We start from the raw sequence: 25,923 nt of genomic DNA on the forward strand, positions 1-25,923 counted from the left end.
GTAAAATTTAGTGAATATGTTAAAAAAAAAGTCAATATTAGTGGTGTAATTTTTTATTAGGAAACAACCAACATTCAACTTATATAAATCATTTCGTTAATTCACTAATAATTCCTCATAACTGTGTTCACCTAATTTCCCCAATCAATAAAATACAAGCTATAATAAATTATACGTCTTTATTTAAAACTATCTTATGGTAATTTCAGTTCTTTAATTATAATTTTTAGTGCAAAGGTAAAAAAAAATTAAAAATGCTTGCAGCATGCGTGCAAAGAAATAATTTTTATAAATTTAATCCAATTTTTGAAGAAAAAAATTTAAAATTTTTAAAATGAATAGTTACATTTATTAAACAATTTTCAAAACTGTGACAATTAATTACATTCAAAATTACTAGTTAGTAAGATCACAGTCATTAAATATAAATGAAAAGAGCAAAGTTCCTAAAATTAAAATTATGTTAATTTTAAAATTAAATTCACAAAAAAAAAAAACACTACCAACAATTTTTTTTTTTTGCTGAATTTGACTGTCTCTCTCAACCTCTAACGAACTCCTAAGAAAAAAAAGGGCAATTTCTCAACAACCCATTTAGGTTTTCTTGTTGTCTTTTTCTGAGCAAGTGCCACTTTCCACTAACCTCCCAAAGCTTCCTTCTCAAATCTAAACATAAAAGATCCTGTCAGAGACCACCATGATTACAGGCAACACTGGCGCCGAGTGGAAGGTCACATCATATATTAACATATTTAAAAAGTGAAAGGCTAAAATAATGGAAGAACGCGTTGGCCTCTGGCCTTCGACAATTTCGAGAAACCGTAGAAAAGGGAAAGAAAACAAAATTAAGATCGGCGGAGAGTCATGCGGCACTGGTCTGACAAAACAAACAATTAAGAAGATGCTATAACATTTCGAAAGACCACTGCTGCTTTTTGCGGCGCATGTGCACCCTCTAACATAAATATTCTTCCCTTTCTTCAATCTTCCGTTCCATTCTCTCTTCTTCTTCCAATATTTGATTCTCTCTTCATACCCCATTGCCCATTCTCTCTATTTTTCTCTTTAATATTCTTTATCTGTGTTGTTTTGTTCTCCAATGGCTACTCTAGGGGATATAGCGGTCTCAGGATTTATCAACATAGTCAGTGCCTTCGCTTTCTTGCTAGCCTTCGCTTTGCTGAGGATTCAGCCCATCAACGACAGGGTCTATTTCCCCAAGTGGTACATCAGTGGCGTCAGAACGAGTCCAAGGCATTCTGGGAATTTCGTGGGCAAGTTTGTTAACCTCAATTTCAGGACTTACCTTACTTTCTTGAACTGGATGCCTCAGGCTCTGAGGATGAGCGAGGCAGAGATTATCAACCACGCTGGCCTCGACTCTGCTGTTTTCCTCAGAATCTACACTCTCGGGTGCTCTATTTGTCTCTCACTCCCTGGTTTTCTTTTACTTGTATTTATAACGGGTGTTCTTTGTTTGCCGTGTAATCCTCTGACTTGGGTCTTGTATACTGTATCTTTCTCTTGTTGCTTTGGAATTTGTCATGGAAAATGTGTAAATTATTTGTTAATCTGAACAATTTGCTCTGTAAAAATTTGAATATTGAGTTTTTTCTAACATTTTCCTCGGAAATGAGTTTACAGGGTGTTAATTTTGTTGCACTCTATATCCTTGTTTTCTTCACAGACTTCTATAACTAATCTTCATTAGGTGTCAATGCCTCTGAGCTGATTCCAATAAACTATGCTTTGTACACTTTGCTTGCAACTGAAGTTATTACTTTGGGGTTATAGCTCCCGAGTCTGAAACTTTATAAAAATTGAATGGAAATCTTTGGAAGATTTCCACTTATGTTAATATATTTTCCTTTCCTGTTTGCTTTCTCAATTGTTTCATGCTGATAGGTATAGTTAATTTATTGCAGACGTTTCAAAAAGTCAAAAGTGTAGTCTGTAGTTGCTCTGTTCTCGGTTGACTTTGGGTTGAGAAAATGTGATTAAAGTATAGAAGTTGTTAGTGCCTTCTTGCAGGTTTTGATTTGCAGACTTTCCAGTTTTTGCCTTTTCTCTACTTTCATTTTTATTTTTATTTTTTGTTTTTTATTTGTGCATTTACGTTAGTCACTTTCATATTTTTCTTTGACGGGACTGATGAATGGTCTATGTCCACTCTTACAATTTTAAATCATTATTTGATTCTTTCCGCTCAGGGCCTGAAGTTACTTCTTTGTTTTTTTTCTTTCCCTCCTTTTAAACTATATTTGGCAATAGTTAAATTGGCTTAAATTTCAATTTTGTTATTAGTTGTTCCAAGAGGAAAAAAACCTAATTATTGAATACCTTCAACCCCATGTTAGAAGCTTGGAATTTGAGCCTTGAATTTGGATTTGTGGGAATTTATATAAATGCAATATGAAATTGTATTGAAAACCAAATCCATAAAAATCCAAATCCAAGGCAATGCTCCCAAGCACAAACTTTGGGTATTTTATGGGAAAATTTGACAAAATTTATATGAAAATTTTCTTTGAGAGTGGGAGGGTTGCTTGGCTCTCTCTCTATTAGCATAGAGTATAGATGTTCTGAGTTATGGAATAATTACCATTAATTTGCTGAATTACTTTAAAAGTATGTATTGAATTTCTTGATATGCATGTATCAAATTTCTTTCTCCTATTTTGAGTTCAATAAAGCTCATCATAAAATTTTATGCAATGCTATAATGATTTGGACTGCTTTTGATTTTAAAAGCTACATATAATTATTTAACTATTACTCATTCTTCATTTGTAAAAGGGACTTTTTGTTGCTGAATTCTCTCTCCTTTTGCCATGTTCTCTATTACAAATTACTAGTGGCAAATATATGTGAGTCCTAAATTGTCATTATGTCTATTAGGTTGGTGTTCTACCCTTCATTTATGATGAAGAACATCAACAGGCCAGGGAATGGGGCAAATGCATAAGTCAGTTGTCATCTTTTATGGATGCTCATAAGATATGGGAAGAAATAACGATTATATAATTATGGAGGTTTGAAATTGTTGAAGGGACTCTTGTTGTGTTTGGAACAATGTGATCCCACTCGAGTTCACTCCAGAGAAGCTAGTGAAGGCTAATTGGTTGATCTACATCGTTGAAATTCCATTGCATGTATTCAGACCTTTGGAATGCAACTGTTGTTGGTTCAGTTGAATTCCAAGTACATTTGTAGCTTCTTGTGGCTAGATGTGTTTAAAGTATTGTTGTGTCTAGCAGTAGTTATTTGAGCCTGTAAGACATAATGTGATGTTGCACTAGAATCAATTCTTATGTCATGGATTAAAGTCAAACTATCTTTTTTCTGATTCGCTAAACTTTTGGAAACTAACAAAATATTGATGCAAGTCTCTATGGTGGGAAAGGTTTTCAAGTGGAGTAGGTGAGATAATGTTACTTGTGATAAGAGTAGAAGAGACCAAAAAAGGAGTCGAGAGGATTTGGGCTATTCACTAGATCTCAAGTACCATGTGGTAGTTAAGGAAGGAGTAGGATGATGTGAGGGTGTGGAGGACAATAGGGATTGCAGGGTTGATGGTATACTGAAGTATGGAAGGTAAAGAGAGACAAGCTACTCTTTTAAGATAGATGAATCCTATGGAGAGAAGCACTGATGCGAGAGAGGACTAGAAGATTCTCCAAAAGTGATTATAAGGTAGTACTTATAGTGGTGACATGGTGAGCATGACAGTATTGCATGGTAGGTGATCAGTGATGCTGAAAGAATGTATGAAAGGTGATCATGGGTCCAGAAATGGCTCATGGGTGATATTTGAACTCATTGGGAAAGTTCCAATGGTTTTGGACTCTGCTTAATGGGCTCCTGTCTAAGCCTCCAATTTTCTCTAGTTCATAATAGTACCTGGGTTAATTAGGGACCTTGCACAAGTCCTGTAATTAAACCGTGCCGACATAGGGATGGTAGTGAAACACAATGTAGACTTGAACATTTTGATGATTTTGCAGATTTCAATAAAATTTTGGGTGTTTCTAACATAAAAATATCAAATATATGTTTCTAATTGGTGCCTTAATATAAAGATTCAAAAAATATTTTCCAAAATAATAGTGAGGAAGTGGATTTTACAAATTTTTGGGGTGATAGGAGGAAGCTCCCCAAGCCCAAACATAGCTCCACTTCTGGGCATGATGAAAATTCTTTGTTGTCATCCATCTTGAAGGTTAGTCAAAGAAGACAACAATAATCACAATGAGCATGGACTCGTGTTGATTTAACTGAATATGCTGTCTGCCTAGCAAAACAAATAAAAAATGATAATGTTATCTTGCTTCAATTACCATTAAATTAATAATTAATTAAGAAATTAAAATAATTATGGTCAATTTGGTAACCAAAATCTCTTTTTCCAGGATTCAAATTGTTTCCATTTTTTTAGGGTTGACAAATCACAAACATCTCACCCTGCTCATCATAGTTTTCCTCTGAGCCCTAAGTTTGAATCTAATTCCAACATCACTGTTTATAGTGGTGTTTTTAGACTTCTTTGTATGTGTACTTTTTTTTTGGGGGTGTGTTGTGGTGATTACATGTACTTCCATTTCTTACTATTTACTAGTAATAATGTTGAGAAACTTGTAAAGAAAATGTCAGGCATTGATTGAGGCTTTTATGTTCTCTGTAAAATATATCAGAGCTTCTGGGTCTACGAAATTTTGTTGTTTCTTTATATGTTGAATCATGTCACAAGAGCCCTGATCTAAATCTTTTCCCTTTTCTTTCTTGCAGATTAAAAATTTTTCTACCAATAACAGTGCTGGCAATCCTTGTTCTTATTCCAGTCAATGTATCTAGTGGGACTTTGTTTTTTCTAAGAAAAGATTTGGTTTTCAGTGACATTGATAAGCTTTCAATATCAAATGTTGGTCCTCAGTCAGCACGGTATGTCACGTTTCTGTTGCAATAATTTGAATAGCATTATTGCAATAACTTTGAATAGCATGAATAACTTACGGAAAATGTATAGCTGTGCATGTGATTGACTGTGGTATTGTTTCCTTTGCTTCAGCTTTTTAAATATTTCATGTCGAACGCAACATTTGGGATTCGAGAATGAATCTACAGAAATGGGAATGAAACCAAATATTTCGGACGAAAACAAGGAATGAATTTTTTGGAGCACACCGCTGTATTGGGAATCCAAGTCTAGGATACCAGGGTTGGGATTCCCCATAGGGAGATCTGGGAACAAGATTGGCATTCCGATATGGAGAGGTGTGGGTGGTGCTCTGAGTGGTAGGAATGAATTTCAGAGTTTCATAAGACAATATTGTCCTCATTAAAAAAATCTTCTCATCTCTCAAGGATTTTGATTCCTTCATAACGCTTGAATAGGAGTGAGCCATTCTCATTTTGTTGGGATACATATGACTAGATTGGAATTATCCAATCCTATCTATTAATAAAATGAATAAATGGTGTCTTGAGTCTTGACTATTGAGATTCAGTGTCTTAATTACTGCGATTAAAAAATGAGAATAGAATAGGAATTATGTAATGAATGTGGTTTAGTGTGTAATATTAAATTGTACAATTATTGCCTTGAGTGGCAACCATGTCTACATCAATTTATATAGTTATCTATGACATGCTTTTTGATTGTTATTTTTGACTATTATATGCTCCGGTGGTGTTGTGAGATGGTCGGAAGGTCATGCCCATTGTACAAAACAACTGACTTCTCATAGCTAACAAAAGCGTAAATACCTGTGTTTGTTTAATGTCTCTTTTCCCTATTTAATATACAAAATAAACGGAATATATTAATAAGCCTTGGAAGTGTATGGAATTTGTAAACCACTTTCTAGAGCTCACATATATAGTTTGTTAAATAATTGTATTGGATAGGAGCACTATGCACTTTTGGTTTGTTAGATTATATACAAGTGGAAATAAAAACAATCTTTATAAAACTTTTACATTAGGCAGCTGCACGGAGTGAAGCATGCATATGAAGACTTGATGCTTGTGGAGGAGGTTCTTGACAAAAGAGGAGAGCTTTGTTGCACACATGTAATGGATGCTTGGGAGAGGGCATAGAGAGGAGTACCGGGCAATTCCCAAGAAGCTCAAGTGTGCCACAACAAGTGGTATTTTGGTGGTTGGAGGGAGGGCTTAATTGTTTAAGGGTCAAAAGATCTTTCTTGAAGAATAATAAAGGATATTTATAGGGGAGAGGAAAAAGGGTGTGCAATGCCATTCTCCAATGAGAGAATGGCATGTCACATCTCAACTAATGAAAAAAATGATAGAATTTTGAGCTAATTGGGTCATTGTACATGGTAAGATAGAAAATAAAATAAAACAAATGTGACTAATAACCTGCGGACTTTTGACCAACTCAATAAAAGTCTAAAGGGTAGAGACTCCATCTAGCGAACCCTAATTCGAGCCCACCAAGCCTACACTTTCTAAAACATTCCAAATTGGGATTGATAGCAAGGTGTCTCTATGTCCAATCTTGGTGTGCACCGCTAGTCTTACCCTTGTGCAAGAATGCAAACATAATATAATTAATGATTACTTTAAAATTGTGCATGGACAAAGTTGATGTTGGTCATCAATTTCTCAATCTAGAGTGTAGGGTCATGTTACGCATATGGGAAGCCATTCGGATGCTTTGAAGAAATTCTCCTATACAAAAAATTTTCTAATGTGATATTTTAAATGGTGCAAGGTAAATAATTTTTTTAGTAAAAGTGTGGTAAATTTATGCAGGAAATAATTCCTAGATGCGTTGACTACCACAAGGCTTTGTCCTTGTGGAGATATGCTCCTGTGGGGATCAACACTTGTGGGGCTTATCTTTGTGGAGATTCGCTCTTGTGTAGGGTTGACTCCTGTATGACTTGTTTTTGTGGGGATTCTCTCCCATAGGGGGTTGACTCTTGCAGTGTTGGCCCTCATGGGGATCCATTCCTACAGGGGTCAACTCCTAAAGAGATGGTTCTCGCAAGGACTTTGCACTCTCGTGAGGGTTGAATGTCCAATTGTTAAGATGGCCCAAAATTTTTTTTATGTGAATTTCCTATTGTGCAATTAATTTTTTTTTTCTTTATTGAACTCATTAAAATAGCATCTAATGTGATTTTCCTTTACATTGGTGCTTTATCTTTTAGAAAGTATTTATAGAGAATATTTTTTAGGGCTAGACACTTTGATTTACAGAATTTTTTTCTAAAAATAAATTGTCATTCCTATTTTACTTAAGGAGAATTGAGCAAGGTTGAATGCTTTTAATTCCAATTGCTTTTGATAAGAAAATTTGTAAGATAATTTGAAATATATTTTGTCGTTGACTCCACTGCTGCAGGAGTCAACTCCCGTGGGGCTTGTCCACATAGGGAGTCATGGTCCGCATGGGGATTCCGCTTTTGTGGAGGATTACTCCCTGCAGATCTTGTTGGCATGGAGACTCCACCTTGTGGGGGACTGAATCTTGTGGGGCTTTTCCACATAAGGATTCTGCTTTTTCGGGGGTTGATTCCCTCGATTTCATTGGGGCTTGTCCATTCGAGGACTCTGCTTTTGTAGGGAATTGACTCCCCTAAGCCCCATAGGAATTTTGGGAGTCAAGCCCCTACAAAATGGTGTCCTTGCACGGACAAGCTCTATGGGAATCAAGGGGGAGGCAAAAGGGTGTGAGATGTCATCCCCCTTGAAGAATACTTTTTAGCAGATTGGGTCATCACACACAGTAAGGATGAGAGAAAATAAAAAGGAAACGCATGTTCCGCATGACATATGGACGCTTGATTTATTGTTATTGCTATTTTCATTTCAACCACTCAGGTGTTGAGTTATTTATCATTTTCAATTTTTTCAAGGGATTAATTGGAAAAAATGACCTCTGAGTTCCCCACTTACCGAATCAAATGTGTTTCCAAGTATAATTCAAATGGATTTTAAGAAAATTCAAAGCTACCACCAAACGCTCTGATGTCTAACTAGAAACAAGTGAACTAATGCAAACATAGCCTCTATATATAGACCATTTAGATCAAATGAATGCCCCTTAAGTGTCTAAGCAATTATTCATCCAACAATTTAGGGTCCAACGTGGAAAAAATAACAATTTAGGGTTCACCTCAAAATTAAGACTCATAATAAGATAACTCAATGTTTTAAAATATTATATAAAATTTTCTGAAAATATTGTTTGAAATCCAAGAATCTAATCTTGCTTAATTGAATTAGGCCTCCCCTCCTCCCTCCCTCCCCTAGAAAAAAAAACTAAAGAACAAGGGAATTAAACTCCCCTGTTGAATGGGTGCAATCCTCAAGAAAACTGCTGCTCTAAGCTTATTACGTTGTATTATTAGTGATTTTTTGTAATTGAATAGCCTGCACTCATATCAATGTGGATATGCTCATATTTACATGTGTCTATTAGAGTGATTTTTCTTTTCTTTTTTAAAATTTTAACTGTGTTTGCAAGCTCAATTTAATTAGAAGTCAACTCTAAAGCCTAAACCATTGACCCAAAGTGATCCGAACCATTATTCATCTTTGATAGTTCATGGTTCTGTTTCAGTTTATAATTTGAATTTCTCTAAACTGCCAATTGTCAGTTTGGTTATGGTTTCATAGTGGAACCAACCCAAACCAAACGATGCTCACCTTTGCTGGGAAGTTCATTTCTCAATTTTCAACTTTTTTTTTTTTTATGTTATTTCTCTGTTTTAGAGCAAGTCTTCCTGTAAATATTGTAGAACTGCCTCAAGAAGCTACTATGTTTGTTGATTTACAGGTTTTTTGTCCACATATCAATGGAGTACTTGTTCACAATATGGATTTGTTACATGCTGTACAAGGAGTACGATGAAATAGCATTAATGAGGTTACACTTCTTGGCTTCACAGCGCAGGCGTGTAGAACAGTTTACTGTGAGTTGAAATTTTGGTTGCTCTTCAATAATAAAAGAAAAATCTTAGCATGTTATGCTGAGTAGAAAAAACATGTTACTGTTTTAATTTCCGCAATTAAGAATGAACTAGATGCTTACAGTGTTAATGTATTATTACCCTGGTCATATAATTATTGCAAATTCTTTTCATTCTCTCAAAAAGCTGTTTTCCTTTTTACTGAAAAATTCTCTCAAAAAATTGCATCTAGCTAATTATCTTCACAGTAATGGTGAATTTTTTTTTCACGAGATTGTATCAAGTCAACAAAGAGATTAATCACAAAATTCTTCAAGGAACAATATGGCCAAAGGAAAAGTAGTGATGTAGGACAGTGGGGATACATGGTAAGAGAGAGAAACAAGAGAGAGAGAGAGAGAGAGAAGAAGAAGAAGAAGAAGAGGGAGAAGGCTGCATGAGAGAGGGAATAGAAATCAATTCTGAATTCAAAGTACAACTGTCCCAAAGATACTGCTAAAGTATTTAAACCAAACAATTAACGAAAACACATATTTACAAAGTACCGCCAACATAACAGAAAGTAACAGTCTAATTCATGCACATAGTCCTAAATCTAGACTTTGAAGTGTTCAATTTTTTGTATAACTCTTAACAGTTCAGTCGTTAAATCAATTACTGAAACAGCATAACAAAATAAGTTTCAAGACTAACACAGCATTTATATTACAGTGTTGCGTTGGAAGTTGGAACCAAAAATGGATCTGGATTCGTGGACTGGTGTAAAATCAATTACGGCCCAGGGAGAACAAGCTTCCTTGATTGGTGTTGGGCTGAAGGAGCAATGTTTATATTTATAGGGAGATGGAGATGAAGAAGAAGAAGAAGAAGAAGAGGGAGAGAGGGAATAGAAATCAATTCTGAATTCAAAGTACAACTGTCCCAAAGATACTGCTAAAGTATTTAAACCAAACAATTAACGAAAACACACATTTACAAAGTACTGCCAACATAACAGAAAGTAACAGTCTAATTCATGCACATAGTCCTAAATCTAGACTTTGAAGTGTTCAATTTTTTGTATAACTCTTAACAGTTCAGTCGTTAAATCAATTACTGAAACAGCATAACAAAATAAGTTTCAAGACTAACACAGCATTTATATTACAGTGTTGCGTTGGAAGTTGGAACCAAAAATGGATCTGGATTCGTGGAATGGTGTAAAATCAATTACGGCCCAGGGAGAACAAGCTTCCTTGATTGGTGTTGGGCTGAAGGAGCAATGTTTATATTTATAGGGAGATGAGAACCTCAATTTTCATGCATTTCCAATGTGGGGATGCAACTTTCAAGTTCCAAGCAATGGCAGTTGAACTTGACTCAAGTTACCTCACCCCAGCCTCCTTGTACCACATTGAAGATTTGTAATTCCCACCTCTATTAAACTCCACCCTTTCTTCCCTCTCTTCTGATTCTGTAATCAACTCATTAAAAAATTTTTAATGTCAATAAAAATGAATTGAAAAAAGCTATTTCTTTTCCCTTTTGTTATTTATTTGGAAAGCTAAAATTCCTTCAAAGATTAGGGATTTTACTTGGTGCGATCCTTAAGAAAATAAATACCTGATGACATGCTTCTAAGATGAAGTCCTAATTAGGCTCTGTCTCCTTATGTTTGTGTTCTTTGCTTGAAGGGTGGGATAGTTGCCCTCATTTGTTCTTACATTATCCCTTTTGGTTTTTGGATAATTTTTTTTGATATTTTTGGAGAGAATTGGGTTTGCTCTCTTCTTTGGATGTTAGATTATTATGTTTAAAGGGTTTGTTAGGGGGAGGAAAGGAAAACTTTATGCCAGAGCTCAGTTCTGGCTATCATCTGGTGTATTCAGATGGAGAGAAATGCCAGAATTAATAAGGGTGTGGCAACTTCTCTTAAATTGCTTTGGAGTAAAGTGGTGTTTCTTGTGTCACTCTGATGTTTTGTGAATGGCACCTCTTGGCTTGCATCTTTGGAAGATTTACAGTGGGATTGGTTTGCTTTTCTTCATTAGAGATGTCCTTACAGTTTGTTTTTCTGTCTTGCAGTTTTCCTTTTGTATCTAGAGGATATCTCGTTCTCTATCTTTTTCCTCCTCTTTTTGATGTATTCTTTCTTTCTTTCTCTAGTACATTCTTTCTTTATTGAAAAGAAACAATTTCTGCCCCAACTAAAGAAATCCCTTATTTTAGCGAAGATTTGGAAATGTTAACTGAGTAATTATGTTACATAAAATATGTTTTTTAGTGCTACAGTTTATTTCAAGAGAGAAATGTTGCTCATAACTCAGAATGAGGATTTCCGTAAATGAACTTAGCCAGTACACTTGTGCTTCCTTGTCTTAAGTCTTAGCAATGGGTTCAATTTTGTATAAATATCTAACCTGCACTATGCCCTCTTCTTTTTGCCACATTTGAGTATTTGCATAGTTTTAGATCCCCATTTAGAATTGTTATGCTCATATAAAGGAGGTATCTTTTACCTAGCGCCTTCTATGTTTATCAGCAATTGCTAATTATTTCATTATTATGTGGTGCATGACCTTATAGGACTTCAATAAAAGATTAGTATTATAATGCATTTGATTATATCACGAATGTTAAATGGCAGTTTTGTGAGGCCAAACTGTTTTCCTTCATCTTGGATTTTGTAATAATTTTAATTTTCCATATCCACTCTGAATTTTTGACAAGTTATCAAATTCTTGGTTTACAATTATATTATACTGGCGTATTGTTTGCAGGTACTGGTCAGAAATGTGCCACATGTTTCTTGTCACTCAATATCAGATACTATAGATCACTTCTTTCAGACAAATCACCCTAATCATTATCTTTGTCACCAGGTCATACAGTTCATCTATTAAAGCTACATTTATGGTTAATTTCCTTTTATTTATTTATTTAAATCTCACCCCAATTCACATAGCTCTTTTATCGTTTGTGAATGGAGATTATGGTTATCCGTCTGTTCTTACTGGGCATTTCTTAACTTTAATTTGGTCTTGATATTTCTCTTTACTCAGGCTGTCTATGATGCAAACAAGTTTGCCAGACTTCAGAGGAAAAGAGACAGGCTTCAAAATTGGCTGGATTACTGCCAGCTTAAGTTTGAAAGACATCCTGAAAAAAGGCCAACTAAAAAGGTAGTTTATTTAATCAACTCAGAAGGTACAAATGAATTGCTGTAACAAGATACATAAAATTAAGTTTATATATATATATATATATGTATAAATATAATGAGAAAGCAAGTTAAAATATTTCATTAGTTTATGCTGGAATTGTGGATGTGAAAGTTTGTAATCATTACATATTTCAGAAAGGATTTCTTGGGCTTTGGGGTGAAAGAGTTGATTCCATTGAGTTCTATAAACAAGAGATGAAGGAGCTTGAAAAGAGAGTAAGTCAAGGCTGCCACTGTGCTAGAATCATTATTCAAAACTTTGTATATGATCCAGTTGATCTGTAGTCACCTCTGAGATCATGGTTTCATTTTTCTATAATCTTTGTCCTCTTAGGCATGGAGATCATCTTCTTGAACTAATTTTTCGTGTTGGATTGCTGTATTTTTTTTGTATCCTTTATTTTTTGTGTCAGATAGCACTGGAGCGCCAGCAGACTCTCAAGGATCCAAAATCTATTATGCCAGTAGTCTTTGTTTCATTTAGTTCACGCTGGGGAGCTGCTGTTTGTGCACAGACACAGCAAAGCAAGAATCCCACACTTTGGTTAACGAATTGGGCCCCAGAACCTCGCGATGTTTACTGGCGAAATCTTGCTATACCATTTGTTTCTCTTAGCATTCGAAAACTTCTTATTTCGTTGGCTGTGTTTGCTTTGGTGTTCTTTTACATGATACCCATTGCTTTTGTACAATCCCTTGCAAATCTGGAGGGTCTTGAGAAAGTTGCTCCTTTCCTTAGGCCGGTGATAGAACTGTAAGTAAAATATTCTCATTTTGCACATATTTTAAATAACATTAGATGTCATTTAGGATGAGATACACACATGGGTGGACACACAGCATGTGCACACTTATTGGTCTATGCAGAAATTATTCTCTTTTCAAAGTTTATATTTAGTATTTCTTCATATTACTTTAATTCCTTGGGGTTCCTATTTGCCTTGCATTTCATATCATTTTATTTCATTAACATGATCATTGCTATATTTGACTTGTTAGTGTTTTAGTTGTATTTTTCCCTCAATGTGCTATGTCTCATTGTTATGTTTTGAACTTTGTTTTCTTTATGCTTCTTTTATCATCAATTTCATCATGGAGTATTATTGTTTTTTGTGAACTTTTGCCTCATATTGAAAATTAAGACTTAAATCCTTATCAAACTGGGAAGGGCACTTGTTTAATTAGATTATTCTAATTGATTTTATTTTTTATTTTTTATTTTTTATTTTTTATTTTTTATTTTCCTTTTGATGGCATGATAATGTCCTTGTTACATTTACTCAATTCATCATGACAACTTGTTTTTAAATGGGATGTGTGCAATTTTTTTAATTACTCTGCTTGGGTCGTATTTCCAACAATTTTTGTTTGTATTTGTTGTGCAGGAAATTCATCAAGTCATTCCTGCAGGGTTTCCTTCCTGGCTTGGCCCTCAAAATCTTCTTATACATTCTTCCCACTGTTCTGATGATTATGTCAAAAATTGAGGGTCATGTAGCAATATCAATATTAGAACGGAGGGCAGCGGCAAAATATTATTACTTTATGTTGGTTAATGTATTTTTGGGGAGCATAGTGACTGGAACAGCTTTCCAGCAGCTTCATTCTTTTCTTCACCAGTCGCCTACCCAGTAATACAATACTCCATGTCCATATTATATAGTTTCTGCAGTTTCCTTCTTTAAATCTTTTTTTTGTGTGACTTTAGCGTTAAGCTGATAATTGATGTTCTCCGTATGGTGTCATAAGCTTAAATATCTGTGGGGCTCCCACTGAACCCCTGACTTTACAATCCTGGAGTGTAAGTATTTTGGTTGTCCAATCATTTAAAGAACCGGTGATCCTGGGTCTTGCAATGGCATACATGACAATTAATTGAACAGGCTTCTAAAGTCTCACAGAACAGATGTACTTTTGAGTGAATGAATATGTTGGTCTCTTATTTACTGTAATATTTAGTTGCCTGTTGTTTATGGTTCATGCTTTGGCCTGAACTCAATTAGTATTTACATTGTGATGGAACCCTGTGTTCATTTTGTTATTGTCCCATTGTTTTATGTGTGGCACTGTATCAGCAATCTCAGAGTTCATATATGTATTATCAGGGTATTGGTTGTTTTTGGTTGTGAGAAATATTTTGTTGGTTTTTTTAAAAGATTAAGGATAGATAAGCCTTGCAATCCCTCATATAAGCACGCTTGCTTTACCAATTAATGATCTTGTTCGTGCTATTCATTTTATTCTGATATGCTTTCATAATGTTTTGCTTATATTTGTTTGGTCTTAAGCTTGGCCGATGTCCTCTTTATTTTTTATTTTTTAAAATTTTTTTCTCTTTTCTTCTGCACAATTTTTGTTCTGGATTTTAAATAACATGGTTTTATTATTGGCCTTGAACACAAATTTATGGGTTTACTAGAACTCCATGGTGGCTAATGCAATGTGAGGCAGGATATGTTGCACAAAATCCAAAATTAAGAAATACAGTGAATTACATTAAGCACTTGGAATAATTGTGTGAGAAAACAGATTGCCCCATTTGTTGGATTTAAAAGGTCATTAAATGCACTTCCATGGTGGTCAGTCATACTATTGCAAAATCCAAAATTAAGAAATACAGTGACTTACATTAAGCACTTGGAATAATTGTGTGAGAAAACAGATTGCCCCATTTGTTGGATTTAAAAGGTCATTGAATGCACTTCCATGGTGGTCAGTCATACTATTGCAAAATCCAAAATTAAGAAATACAGTGACTTACATTAAGCACTTGGAATAATTGTGTGAGAAAACAGATTGCCCCATTTGTTGGATTTAAAAGGTCATTGAATGCACTTCCATGGTGGTCAGTCATACTATTGCAAAAGATTTGTTTTAAAGTATTAGACATCAGCCATTCCTTTACATAATTAGGAGAATAAAAAATTAATACAAAACAGCACCAATAAGTCTTCTTTTCCTTGAAAATACTAGTGTTCCTTTCCAACCAAAACCTCACAACACTGCATATAATCCAAATCTCTGAAGGATTAATCTGTTCTGCTGAACCTTTTGTTTTTTAGATTTAATTCTTTTGTTCCTTTTTGGAGGATTTCTTATCCTCCAGTCTTCTACATTCGTTTTCTATTAATATAATTCTTCTTTTTTGATAAAAAATTACCCATTCATTTACATGTTTTCTTTTCTCTGTTATTTAGCTTATAACTTATTTACTCAAAAACTCATCTGAGGTTTCAGCTTAAGGATAGTTCATTTTGGGATAATAATTTTGGATTATCTCGATGAAGTAAAAATTCTATTTTATGTTCCTCTTCTTTTGGGTCGATACAGAATGTTGGTTTTGAATGTAAATTACTTAATATTGCTTATTGCACTTTCAAGCTGTGCAACTGGTGATACTCACTGGCACCGCATGTACTATGCCAAAGTTATTGTCTGGTACTTTCTCAACTTTTTTTAAGAGATTATCTATTACTATTATTGTTTTTGACTCACTTCTCTGTATCAGAAGTTTTATTGAATGGTCGTACTGAGAACTGAGGAATTAAAGGTTTCTCCTAAGAATGAGATGCAACAATCAACAAATCTAATGCATCTGATCCTTCAAGTTTTAGATTCAGCTCCATGCTTACATTTTATTAGTTTGATCCTTATCTTTAAAAAGAAAAATGTCTTATAAAAGAATAAATTAATAATAATTGACAAAAAATATATCTTTAGAAACCTGCTTATTATTATGGTGAAGAACTGATAATTCTATTATCTAATATTTAGTAGTTTGTAAGGGAAAGTGTTTTGTAAATTTAATTTTTTTAATAAAATTTTGCAATTATATGTTATATTTTTTGTGAAACAATGAGTGCTAGTATTTCAAGAAATCAAATGTTATGAATGGTTGCTTGGAAAAAATTTAAAGATCTAACTGACAACATAGAAATTGACAGGGTAATAAAGATAAAGTATATGTGAATGAGCACCAGTGGTTCAACCCTTCATAGTTTTTAATATCATACCATGGACTTTGTTGTTCTTCAAATGTGACCAAAATTGTATATTATGTTTTAAACTTTAAACGTAAAATAGACAATAATAATATGTTTGCAAGGCCTTCATTTTATGTAAGAAACTAAATAAATCAGAAAAAAGATTTTGACAATTCATGGTAGAAACTAAATTAGTTGAAAATCAAGGTTTCATGGTGCATGTTTGTAGATGATATTGTCTTGATTGAGGAAGCTAAAGGTGGATTAGGATCTAAGTTGGACTTATGAGGGAAGCTTTAGAATCTATAGGCTTTAAGATAAGTAGAAGCAAGACATAAAACATGAAGTGCAATTTTAGCCATTCTAGGAGGAATAAAAGAAAAAATATTAAATTTGATGGTCAAGATATTATCAGTTTAGTCCATTTTGGTACCTTGGATCTATTATTCCATGTTGAAGGTGAAATTGAAGAAAATGTAATACATAAAGTTTAAGAAGGCTGGGCAAAATGGAGAAGTGCTTCAAGTTTGTTGTATTCTCATAGGATACCATTAGAATTAGCATTACAGTTTAAACTTTAAACGAAGGTGCTATGACCCTAATCTAGATGGATTTGAATGTTCAGCAACTAGGAAGCAACATATCTGCATGGATGAGTGGTATAATTCTAAAAGATTCAGTAATGGACACATCTGTGCAGACCTATTAGAAGTTTCTAGCAAACAACCATAGACTTTGTGAACATGGCAGAGATGCCAATTACACATGACAGAGATACTGACAGGTGGCAGTGAAGTTCTCCAATTCATATGAGGAAAAGGGCGGGGACCCCCCAAAATGTGATTGGACCGATAATAACGTTATAAAGAAGACTAACATGTGGCAAAGGTTCAAAACATGTAGCATAAGTTATCAAACATGTAGAAAGTGGGGAAGTGATGGATATTGGTTCAAGTGGAAGGTATAAAAAGGAAATGACCTGAATTTCTAATAAATATAGAACAAAGCATTCATTTATTTGAAATGGTACTGATTTCAAATAAGTAGATACCAAATTGAAATGCATTAGTGAAACTAAATGCTTCCTGGGGAGTCTTCTAGAATTTAGGGTTGGTCTTTTAATATAACCTTCTAATGGTACACTGAACTCTAGGTCACATATTTGTAATTGAGGATTGAGCATACTTGAAGCCTTGCAAGAGGATTTGTACTTCATTGATTGCATATGATTCTTAAAAAACAATTGGAGTTGTTTTTATGGGATGATGCTTTGAGGAAGTATTCTCATTCGTCCATTTGCCTCATGATATACATATAATTCAATGATACAACATAGGAACATTGTAGTTATAATGATTTGTGTCTCATCTAATGTTGTGGATACAATTTGAATCTCAATTGTTCCTTTTATCAATAAATGGATAAAAATTGTCTGTGTAACTTGATAGTTTGGTTGCCATGTATTATCAAAGTATTGTTAATGAAACATTATTCTTTGCAGGATTCCTAGAACTATTGGGGTTTCAATACCAATGAAAGCTACTTTCTTTATTACATACATAATGCTTGATGGATGGGCTGGCATTGCTAGTGAGATTCTCCGATTGAAGCCATTGGTCATTTTTCACCTTAAAAATATGTTTCTAGTGAAAACTGAAAGAGATAGAGAGATGGCTATGAACCCTGGGAGTGTGGATTTCCCAGAGACTATCCCAAGTCTCCAACTATACTTTTTGCTGGGGATTGTGTATGCCGTGGTTACTCCGATTCTTCTTCCTTTTATACTTGTCTTCTTTGCCTTTGCATATTTTGTTTACCGTCATCAGGTTAGTTGCTTAGCAGATCTTGTTTTTCCTTTTCTCAGTGTGACATATCTTTGTTGTGTTCATTAGTCATTTGAAATGAATGTTGAGGATTATTTCTACATGGTGTAGCCGATTAGTGAAATGGCCGGTACCCTTTAGCAAAAATCACATCTTCATGTGCTGAAAATTTTCAAATCAGTCCATTAATCCATTAATAATTTTCAATTGAATATTCAAATCAACTGCACGAGGCAGAAAGCTGGTTTCCAACTATTTAGGGTTGTCTAGCTAGTGCCTTTTGTACCACCTCAACACAAGTTCTATTTTTCCTTTTCGTGGTCCTCATATGATTGTAAATCTAATAATGTCACTCACGATTTATACTATTGATGATCGTTGTGTATGGCTAGAGCGTCTTTACAAATTTGTCTTTCTGACTCTTGCTTGTGCTACCCACAATTTCTAATTTAGGACTTTCTGTCTCAAAAGTTAGTGACTTCCCTAGTTATATGAAAATTATGAAAATTGTCCTAGAATATCTATCTTTTACTTGTTAAGTGTTATGTCCAATTTAAATGTTTAAAAGATTTCAAATATTTTCTATGATAGAAAGTCAAATTGATGTCAATTTGGTACTTTCTCAGGATCAGATTTCTAATTTTAACTTTCTGTGAATTTTAGATGTATAAGTTACGTGTTGTTTTTATATCTTCTTGAATGCACAGATAATTAATGTGTACAATCAGCAGTATGAGAGTGTTGCTGCATTCTGGCCACATGTTCACAGCCGTATAATAGCAAGTATGTTGATATCTCAGCTTCTTTTGATGGGCTTGCTCAGCACAAAAGAGGCTGCTAGTTCGACTCCTCTGCTTGTTGCTTTACCCATATTGACATTAGCATTTCACAAGTACTGCAAGAATCGCTTTGAACCTGCATTTAGGAAGTATCCGCTTGAGGTAATGTTCGAACTCTATCAATGGCTATATAATAGGAAAGAATATTATTTTAATAATTTATGCTAAAAACTTCATTTGTTGACATGACAAAATAACACAGGCTATAATTTTGGAATTTGGAACTTAGATAAAATTATATATTAACTTTGTTTTTTCCATATACTCAGTTTTGCTAACTGAGCCAGTTAAGTCAAGTTTAAGATCAATTTTTGCTTTGTACAATGCGGTTTCGACAATCTGCATAAAATGCATCAGCGGCCTAAAACAGCTCAATGGGTACTTCAGTGATAGTTATATTCTGATATTCTGGGGCAATTGAAACATGTAATGCTAATTGAAACCACATTCAACAGTGTTGCAGATCTTGAGGGTTTTTTCACCCTGTTCATTCGAGCAGAGGTACAGAGCTTCTTAAATGCATCAAAAAGTCAGAAACATGTGAAGAAAACGGATGTTTGATGAGACAAGTGATATAGGATTTTCATGGTGTGTCCCTTTCACAGTTTTCATTTTGGTATGGTGGAGACCTACTGATGGAGGTGACAAGCATAGGCCAAAACCAACATTCACAAATTATGTGGGCTATTTGAAATTTGGGGTTTCTATGGGAAATGTTGATAATTTTATTTTATTTTATTTTTTAGAATTTTAATTTGGGGCCATACTCTAAGAATATTTTTCTTAGTAATCAAATAGGAAATTAGTGACTAACATATATTAGGATGCAAGACTTTGATTTCTTCTTTCCAAAAGATAATTAGTCTATTAAATGCTCTAAAATTACTTTTTTTTTGGGGGGGGGGGGGGGGGGGGGCAGTTATGAATCTAAAGTTTCAGTTGCCCTAGGGGCATTATCCTTCTCTTGTTTTCCCTTCCTTCCTCTCTTTTCTTTGCATTTACTCTCTTCTATACCTACTCCTCCATATTTGCTCTTTCATCTCCAAGTCTTTCCTAGTCCTACCTAGATTGCATCTCAACCAAAGAAGATCGTAAACTTATCCATTTGGTATGTCTAAACAGCTTGTAATTGCATCTGCTTCTTAAGGGGCATTTGATGATTGGACATTGAGTTTGTTCTTCCATGTGGATTTGAAATGAGTGTTAGAGTTGAGTTAGTTTTAATATCTGTAAATGAGAGAAATGATTTTTGTTATTTATACAAATATTTAGTTACTGTGAAGGGCAGTAAAAGGGATAGGAGTAGACCTAAAATAACTTGGAATGAGATAGTAAGGTTTAATAGCCCTGAATTTGTCAAAAGAAATTGTCCATGATCGCAGAAATTGGCAAAAATGGATTCATATAGCCAACCCCACCTAATGAGACTTAAGACTTGGTTTTGTTGTTATTGTTATTGTTGTAGTGTCTCCTATAGTTTATTTTAGTTAAAGGAGCCCTGTTATCTTATGGTTGTATGATGTTGGATCTATTTTACCCCTTCTATTGAGTAGGGGTATTTTGAAAATTATATATTTTTGTGGATGGATGTAGGTGACATAGCAACCATGACCACGTATCTTTTATTCTAGTAGATGTGTGAGCTTTGAATATGTTCTTATGCAATGAAGTTTCTAGTTTTGGATGCATCTAATTTGAGGTCCTAGCCCTTCTAGAATTAGTAGCCTTTTGAGTAGCCTTCATATCCTGCCTTTCTTCTCCTTTTATTTCCTTTAATATTGCTAGCATGCTCATAAAATGCTCTCAACGTCCCCTTCCCCTCCCCTCAACCCCACCAAAAAAGTAGATAAAAAATGAAACGTTTTTTAATACGAAAAGTATTTCATGGGCGCCAAGGGGGTACCAATCCAAGTACAAAAGAAGATAAAAATTATGAACCTGGTAGGAGGCCCTACTAATCAACAACTGTGTGTATATCCAGACAGTAATCTCCATAAAACCATACAGATAAAGCCTTAGCCGTCTCAACTCCAAAAAATCTTCTATTTCTTCCCCAGGGACAAGGCCCTTTATCACCGCATCTATTTATGGCTCTCCAAGCCCAGAGTTTATCCCAACAAAAAGGCCAACTCCAACAAATTTCTGCTCCAAGAGCAATGCAGTAAAAATTCTGTCTATTTCTGTTCACAGTAACTTTCCCCCTTTTCGAAAGTTGAAAAACTGTTGTTTTCCTTACTGCTTTGAATGAAAACCCTAATTTAGTATAATCTACACCTTTTCCAACCTTTAAGCTTATAAATTGCTGATCCATGCTTTCTCAAATCTTGTTAAGAGAACTTCTAAGCTTAGAGCATATTTTAACCAAATATTGTTTATAAAAATCACACGAACTCTCAACAAACTTAAAAATCTCAAAATAACAGGATAAACTCAATATAGTCCACCATACACCTGTTTATATAAAAACATTTTTCTTAGTCTATGGTATCAACCAACATCATTTTTTTGTATTACGGCCAGAAAGATGTGATTTCTACGCATACTGAGACTTTTAAGGGGTTGATCTACCATTTGTTCACCATAGGATTTCCTCACTTTTTGAAGGTTGGTGTCAATAGTTATTTTTTAACTCTTAAAATAAAGGTCTTTTGGATATGTGAAAAGTGGGAAGCAAATGAAAAAGAGAATAGAAAATATACTAGAGGTGATCGCCCATCCCTCTTTGAAAATAGCTGTTGATAGAATCCACGGGCAGTCGACTGGCCTCTCAAGGTGGTTGACTGCCCTGCACCAAATTTGATTTTTGTGACTTGTCTTAACATGATTGGCTGCAGTTTTTTGGCCAACCACGTGTCCCTTGAAGCCACATGTCAACTGCCAGTCATTGTAATTGATGATTGGAAGTTTTCTAGTGGTTAACTTTCAAATTCAAATTTCAAAATTTAAAATTCAAAAGGTTTTCCCTCCACTCCAAGTAGTCTATAAAAGGACCCCTTGAGGGAGATTTTAAGAAAAGAAAAAGAGAGTAAGGAGAGGACATTTTGTGAGAAAAAGAGTGTGAGAGAGACTTTTGATTGGAATAAGAAAGAGGGAGACCACATCCCATTAAAGGCATTCAAGAGCATTTGGGGCAAGTTTTCTACCCGGAGAAGCTTTCATTCGCATACGGAAGAGGATTGCATTTAGAGGTAAGTGCTCCACCCTTCTAATGTAGATTGCTTGTGTTTTCTATGCATGACATGTTTAGATCCATAGAAGCATGTTCTTGGGTGTGCATGTGATCTTCTCCATTTCTCCCATGTTTCTTTTTATTGTTTTACATATAGTCTTGTAGTGTTTTCTCTCCTCTTTAGGATGTGCATAAGCATGCATGAAACCTAAAATGACATGAAATGTGGCATTTTCAGTGCAGATAGTCGACCAGCTTGTGCAGGCAGTTGACTGGCCTGCACAGATTTGAAAAGGTAGTCGTTAAGGCAACGTGAAGTCGACTTGCCCTCTGAAATTTCAGAAGGCGATCGATTGTCAAATCTTGAGAGGTGCCAAATTGGTACCTTTTTCCATTTTTATCTAGGATTTTGCCTCCGTTTGACTTTCTACACTTCCTAAGTGTGGACTAGTGTGTCTAGTGATGATATTGTAAGGGGTTTTGTGATTTTCATACAAAAATCGAGTTTTTAATGAGATGAAGTATGATCACTCGTGCTTTTCTCAAAGCAATTCAAAAGGTTAAAGTTTTATTTTTATCAAAAACCTTAGATAGACACACACCATGACGCGGCTTTTGGGTGTTCTCCAAGTCTTTACCAGGTTTCAAGTAGGGTTTGTGGTTTTCCTCCCAAAAATCTACAACATTTACAAGTTTTTATAAAAATGAAAATCATTGCATCACCCAGGAAGCGACTTGAGGGTGGAAAAGTAATTTTTCATAATGTATAAGCTTTTTTTCAATTTCTATTTTTTATAGAGAATTCATTGGAAAACCTATTTCTAAATCAAGAACATAATGTTTTTCAATGAAAGTTTCAAGATTAATCAAGAATTTTAAGTATTTTAAAATAATGATTTTGAATGATTTCTTTTTCAAAATTGTTTTTGAAAACAGATTTCGATCTACAAATGGTTTGGTTCCTCTTTTAAGGAAATGTAGGCAATCTACTCTGTAGATTCAGCCATACCAAACAAAAAATTAGATCCCCTCGCATTGTTTCATCATTTGCTTTCTTATGTATGTTATATGTGTTCTTTTATGTTATTTTTTTGGTGCTTTAATTAGGCATCATATGGAAGTCTTTTAAGAGCTTGTTTTCTTTCAAAAACCATTTTTAAAAGGGATGCACGCACACACACACACACACACACAATGTAAGCATGGCAATCATTCAAGGGAATAGGTGTTTTAGGGTGCTAACCCTTTGAATTCTCAAAATGAGAATTTAAAGTGTTACCTTCTCTATGCACAGCCGTACTCCTGAACCTAATTCTTCAAAAGGTTTTCCTTTATTTCGCCTTTTCAAAAATAAAATAAAGTGGCTACTCCATTTTTAAAAAATAAAAAGGTAAGATAGATTAACTAATGGTTTGGATAGTTTATACTTGTTTGTTTTCAAAATGCTTACCAATTGTTGGCAACCCAAAAGGGTCCCCTCAAAACCCGATGTCGAAAAATTTGGCGACTCCACTAGGGACACTTGAGAGTCGAGCTGCCACTTTTATGTTTGTGTGTGGTTTTTATGTTGGTGTGATTGTTTGTGTTTGTCTTTGTCATGCCATGTGATGTTTATTTAGTATGTATTGTTTTGGTTGATGTTTGTACGCCATATGTATCATGTCCTTGTGTCATGGGCTAAGCTTGTTCAGGGCATTATGCTTGCCTATGACCGCTTATCCCGTGTGTTTGGGATGGGTTTCCATCATGTAAATACTAGTGTAGGGTTATTTTCTAGTATTTCTTTCATTGTAAGCCAAATAAGGCAGTATGACTCCTCGGTCACTTTGATGTTTCCTAGTGCTAGAGTGAGAATGGCCTAGAAAGCTCTTTAGGGGAGGGTGAGTGTTCATCAATCATTGTAAAACTCACTAGCAATTGTCAACGTGCTTAGCCTACTTGCCTCCCTCGCTAAGTACAACATGTCAACGGAGGATTTGTTAATGAATTACGTTTGCTTCAATATTTACTGCTTGGTTGCCACGGCTTTCATGAATTGATTATTATTTCCGCTGCTATCTGATTGAATGTTAATGAAAGTGCTTCGTGGATGAATGTTGGTAAACAAAAGGCTGGCTAGTTAAGCAAGAGTGCTTTAGCTAGCGCCGCACGGCCCTTCACAACGGTGTGAAAAAGGCGGACCGTGACACCTTGCCATGTTCATGCATTTGTATCCAAAAGTGCTCTATCACACACTTCACTATATTGCACGAGTCCTATACCTAGACTCCTTTCCTCCACTCCAACAAGTCTATAAAAAGAACCATTAGGGGAGATTTTAGGAAAAGAAAAATAAAGTTTAAGGAGAGGACATTTTGTAAGAAAAATAATACGAGACAGAGAGTTTTTTATTGGAAGAAGGAGGGAGACCATATCCCATCAAAGGCATGCAAGAGCATTTGGGGAAAGTTTTCTTCAATGAGAGGCTTTCATTCTTCTACAAAAATAGGATTGTGTTTAAAGGTAAGTGCTCCACCCCTCTTCTAATGTAAATTTTTTGTGTTTTCTATGCATGACATGTTTAGATCTTTGGAAGCATATTCTAGGGTGTGCATGTGATCTTCTCCATTTTTCCCATGTTTTGTAATGCTTTACATATATTCTTACAGAGTTTTGTCTCCTCTTTAAGATGTGCTTAAGCATGCAAGAAGAAAGTGTCCAAAATGGCACAAAATGGGGCATTTTTAGTGCAAGCGGTCAACTGGTTCATGCAGACAGTCGACAGGCCTATGCAGATTTGAAAAAGTAGGCGTTAAGGCTACATGTGGTCGACCAGCCCTCTAAAATTTCAAAAGGCGGTTGACCACCAAATCTTGTGAGGTGCCAAATTGGTACTTTTTCCATTTTTCTCTGGGATTTTGCCTCCATTTGACTTTCTACACTTCCTTTAGTGTAGACTAATGTGTCCAGTGATGATATTGTAAGGGGTTTTGTGGTTTTCATACAAAAATCAAGTTTTTCATGAGATGAAATATGATTGCTCATGCTTCTCTCAAAAGGTTTCAAGCTTTCTTTTTGTCAAAAACCTTTGAGAGACACACCCATGATGCGGCTTTTGGGTGTTCTCCAAATCTTTGCTAAATTTTAAATAGGCTTTGTGGTTTCCCTCCCAAAAATCTACAAAATTTACAAGTTTTAACAAAAATGAATATCATTTCAAAACAATCACCCATGAAGCGGCTTGAGGGTGGAAAAGTGATTTTTCAAGATGTATAAGCTTGTTTTCAATCTATATTTTTTTATAGAGAATCCATTGGAAAACTTATTTCCAACTCAAGAACATAACATTTTTCAATGAAGGTTTTAAGATTGATTGAGGATTTCAAGTGTTTTTCAATAATGATTTTGAATGATTTCTTTTTCAAATTTTTTTTTGAAAACGGATTTCGAACTACAGATGACCTTATTCCTCTTTCGAGGCTATGTAGGCAATCTGCTTTGTAGATTCAGCCATACGAAACAAAAAATTAAATCCACTTGCATTGTTTCATCATTTGCTTTCTTACGTATGTTGTTCTTTTGTGTCATTTGTTTAGTGCTTTGATTAGGCATTATATGTAAGTCTTTTAAGAGTTTGTTTCTTTCAAAAATCAATTTTATAAGAAATGTACACAAACACATACAAGGTAAGCACACATCCATTCAAGGAAATGGGTTTTTTAGGGTGCTAACCTTTTGAATTCTCATAATGGGAATTTCAAGCGTCACCTTCCCTATGCACAATTGTAGTCCTAAACCTAATCTCTTCAAAAGACTTTCCTTTATTTCGCCTTTTCAAAAATAAAATACAGTGGAGACTCCATTTTTAAAAAATAAAAATGCAAGATAAATAAACAAATGGTTTGGATAGTCTATACTCGTTTTGTTTTCAAAGTGGTCATCAATTGTTGGCAACCCAAACAGGTCCTCAAAACCCAATGTTGACAGTT

At 34.7% G+C, this 25,923-nt stretch overlaps 1 protein-coding gene across 2 annotated transcripts in view; it reads left to right on the forward strand.

The window, feature by feature from the left end:
* The first annotated feature begins 773 nt into the window (after nt 1-773).
* The window catches only part of LOC131164425 (CSC1-like protein At1g32090), a 33,746-nt gene continuing 8,596 nt past the window's right edge, over nt 774-25,923 (forward strand). The window contains exons 1-10 of one of the 2 annotated variants that reach the window (XM_058121602.1): nt 774-1,413; nt 4,786-4,938; nt 8,807-8,942; nt 11,699-11,800; nt 11,981-12,100; nt 12,277-12,357; nt 12,555-12,895; nt 13,527-13,772; nt 17,626-17,950; nt 18,655-18,888. In XM_058121602.1, the coding sequence (XP_057977585.1) occupies nt 1,100-1,413; nt 4,786-4,938; nt 8,807-8,942; nt 11,699-11,800; nt 11,981-12,100; nt 12,277-12,357; nt 12,555-12,895; nt 13,527-13,772; nt 17,626-17,950; nt 18,655-18,888 (2,052 nt within the window). In that variant the 5' untranslated portion in view covers nt 774-1,099. The remainder of the gene's footprint in view (nt 1,414-4,785; nt 4,939-8,806; nt 8,943-11,698; nt 11,801-11,980; nt 12,101-12,276; nt 12,358-12,554; nt 12,896-13,526; nt 13,773-17,625; nt 17,951-18,654; nt 18,889-25,923) is intronic. The other variant, XR_009139263.1, reaches the window with a different exon arrangement.

The sequence above is a fragment of the Malania oleifera genome, chromosome 9 (genome assembly GCF_029873635.1).
Source record: "Malania oleifera isolate guangnan ecotype guangnan chromosome 9, ASM2987363v1, whole genome shotgun sequence".
Taxonomy (NCBI): Eukaryota; Viridiplantae; Streptophyta; class Magnoliopsida; order Santalales; family Ximeniaceae; genus Malania; species Malania oleifera.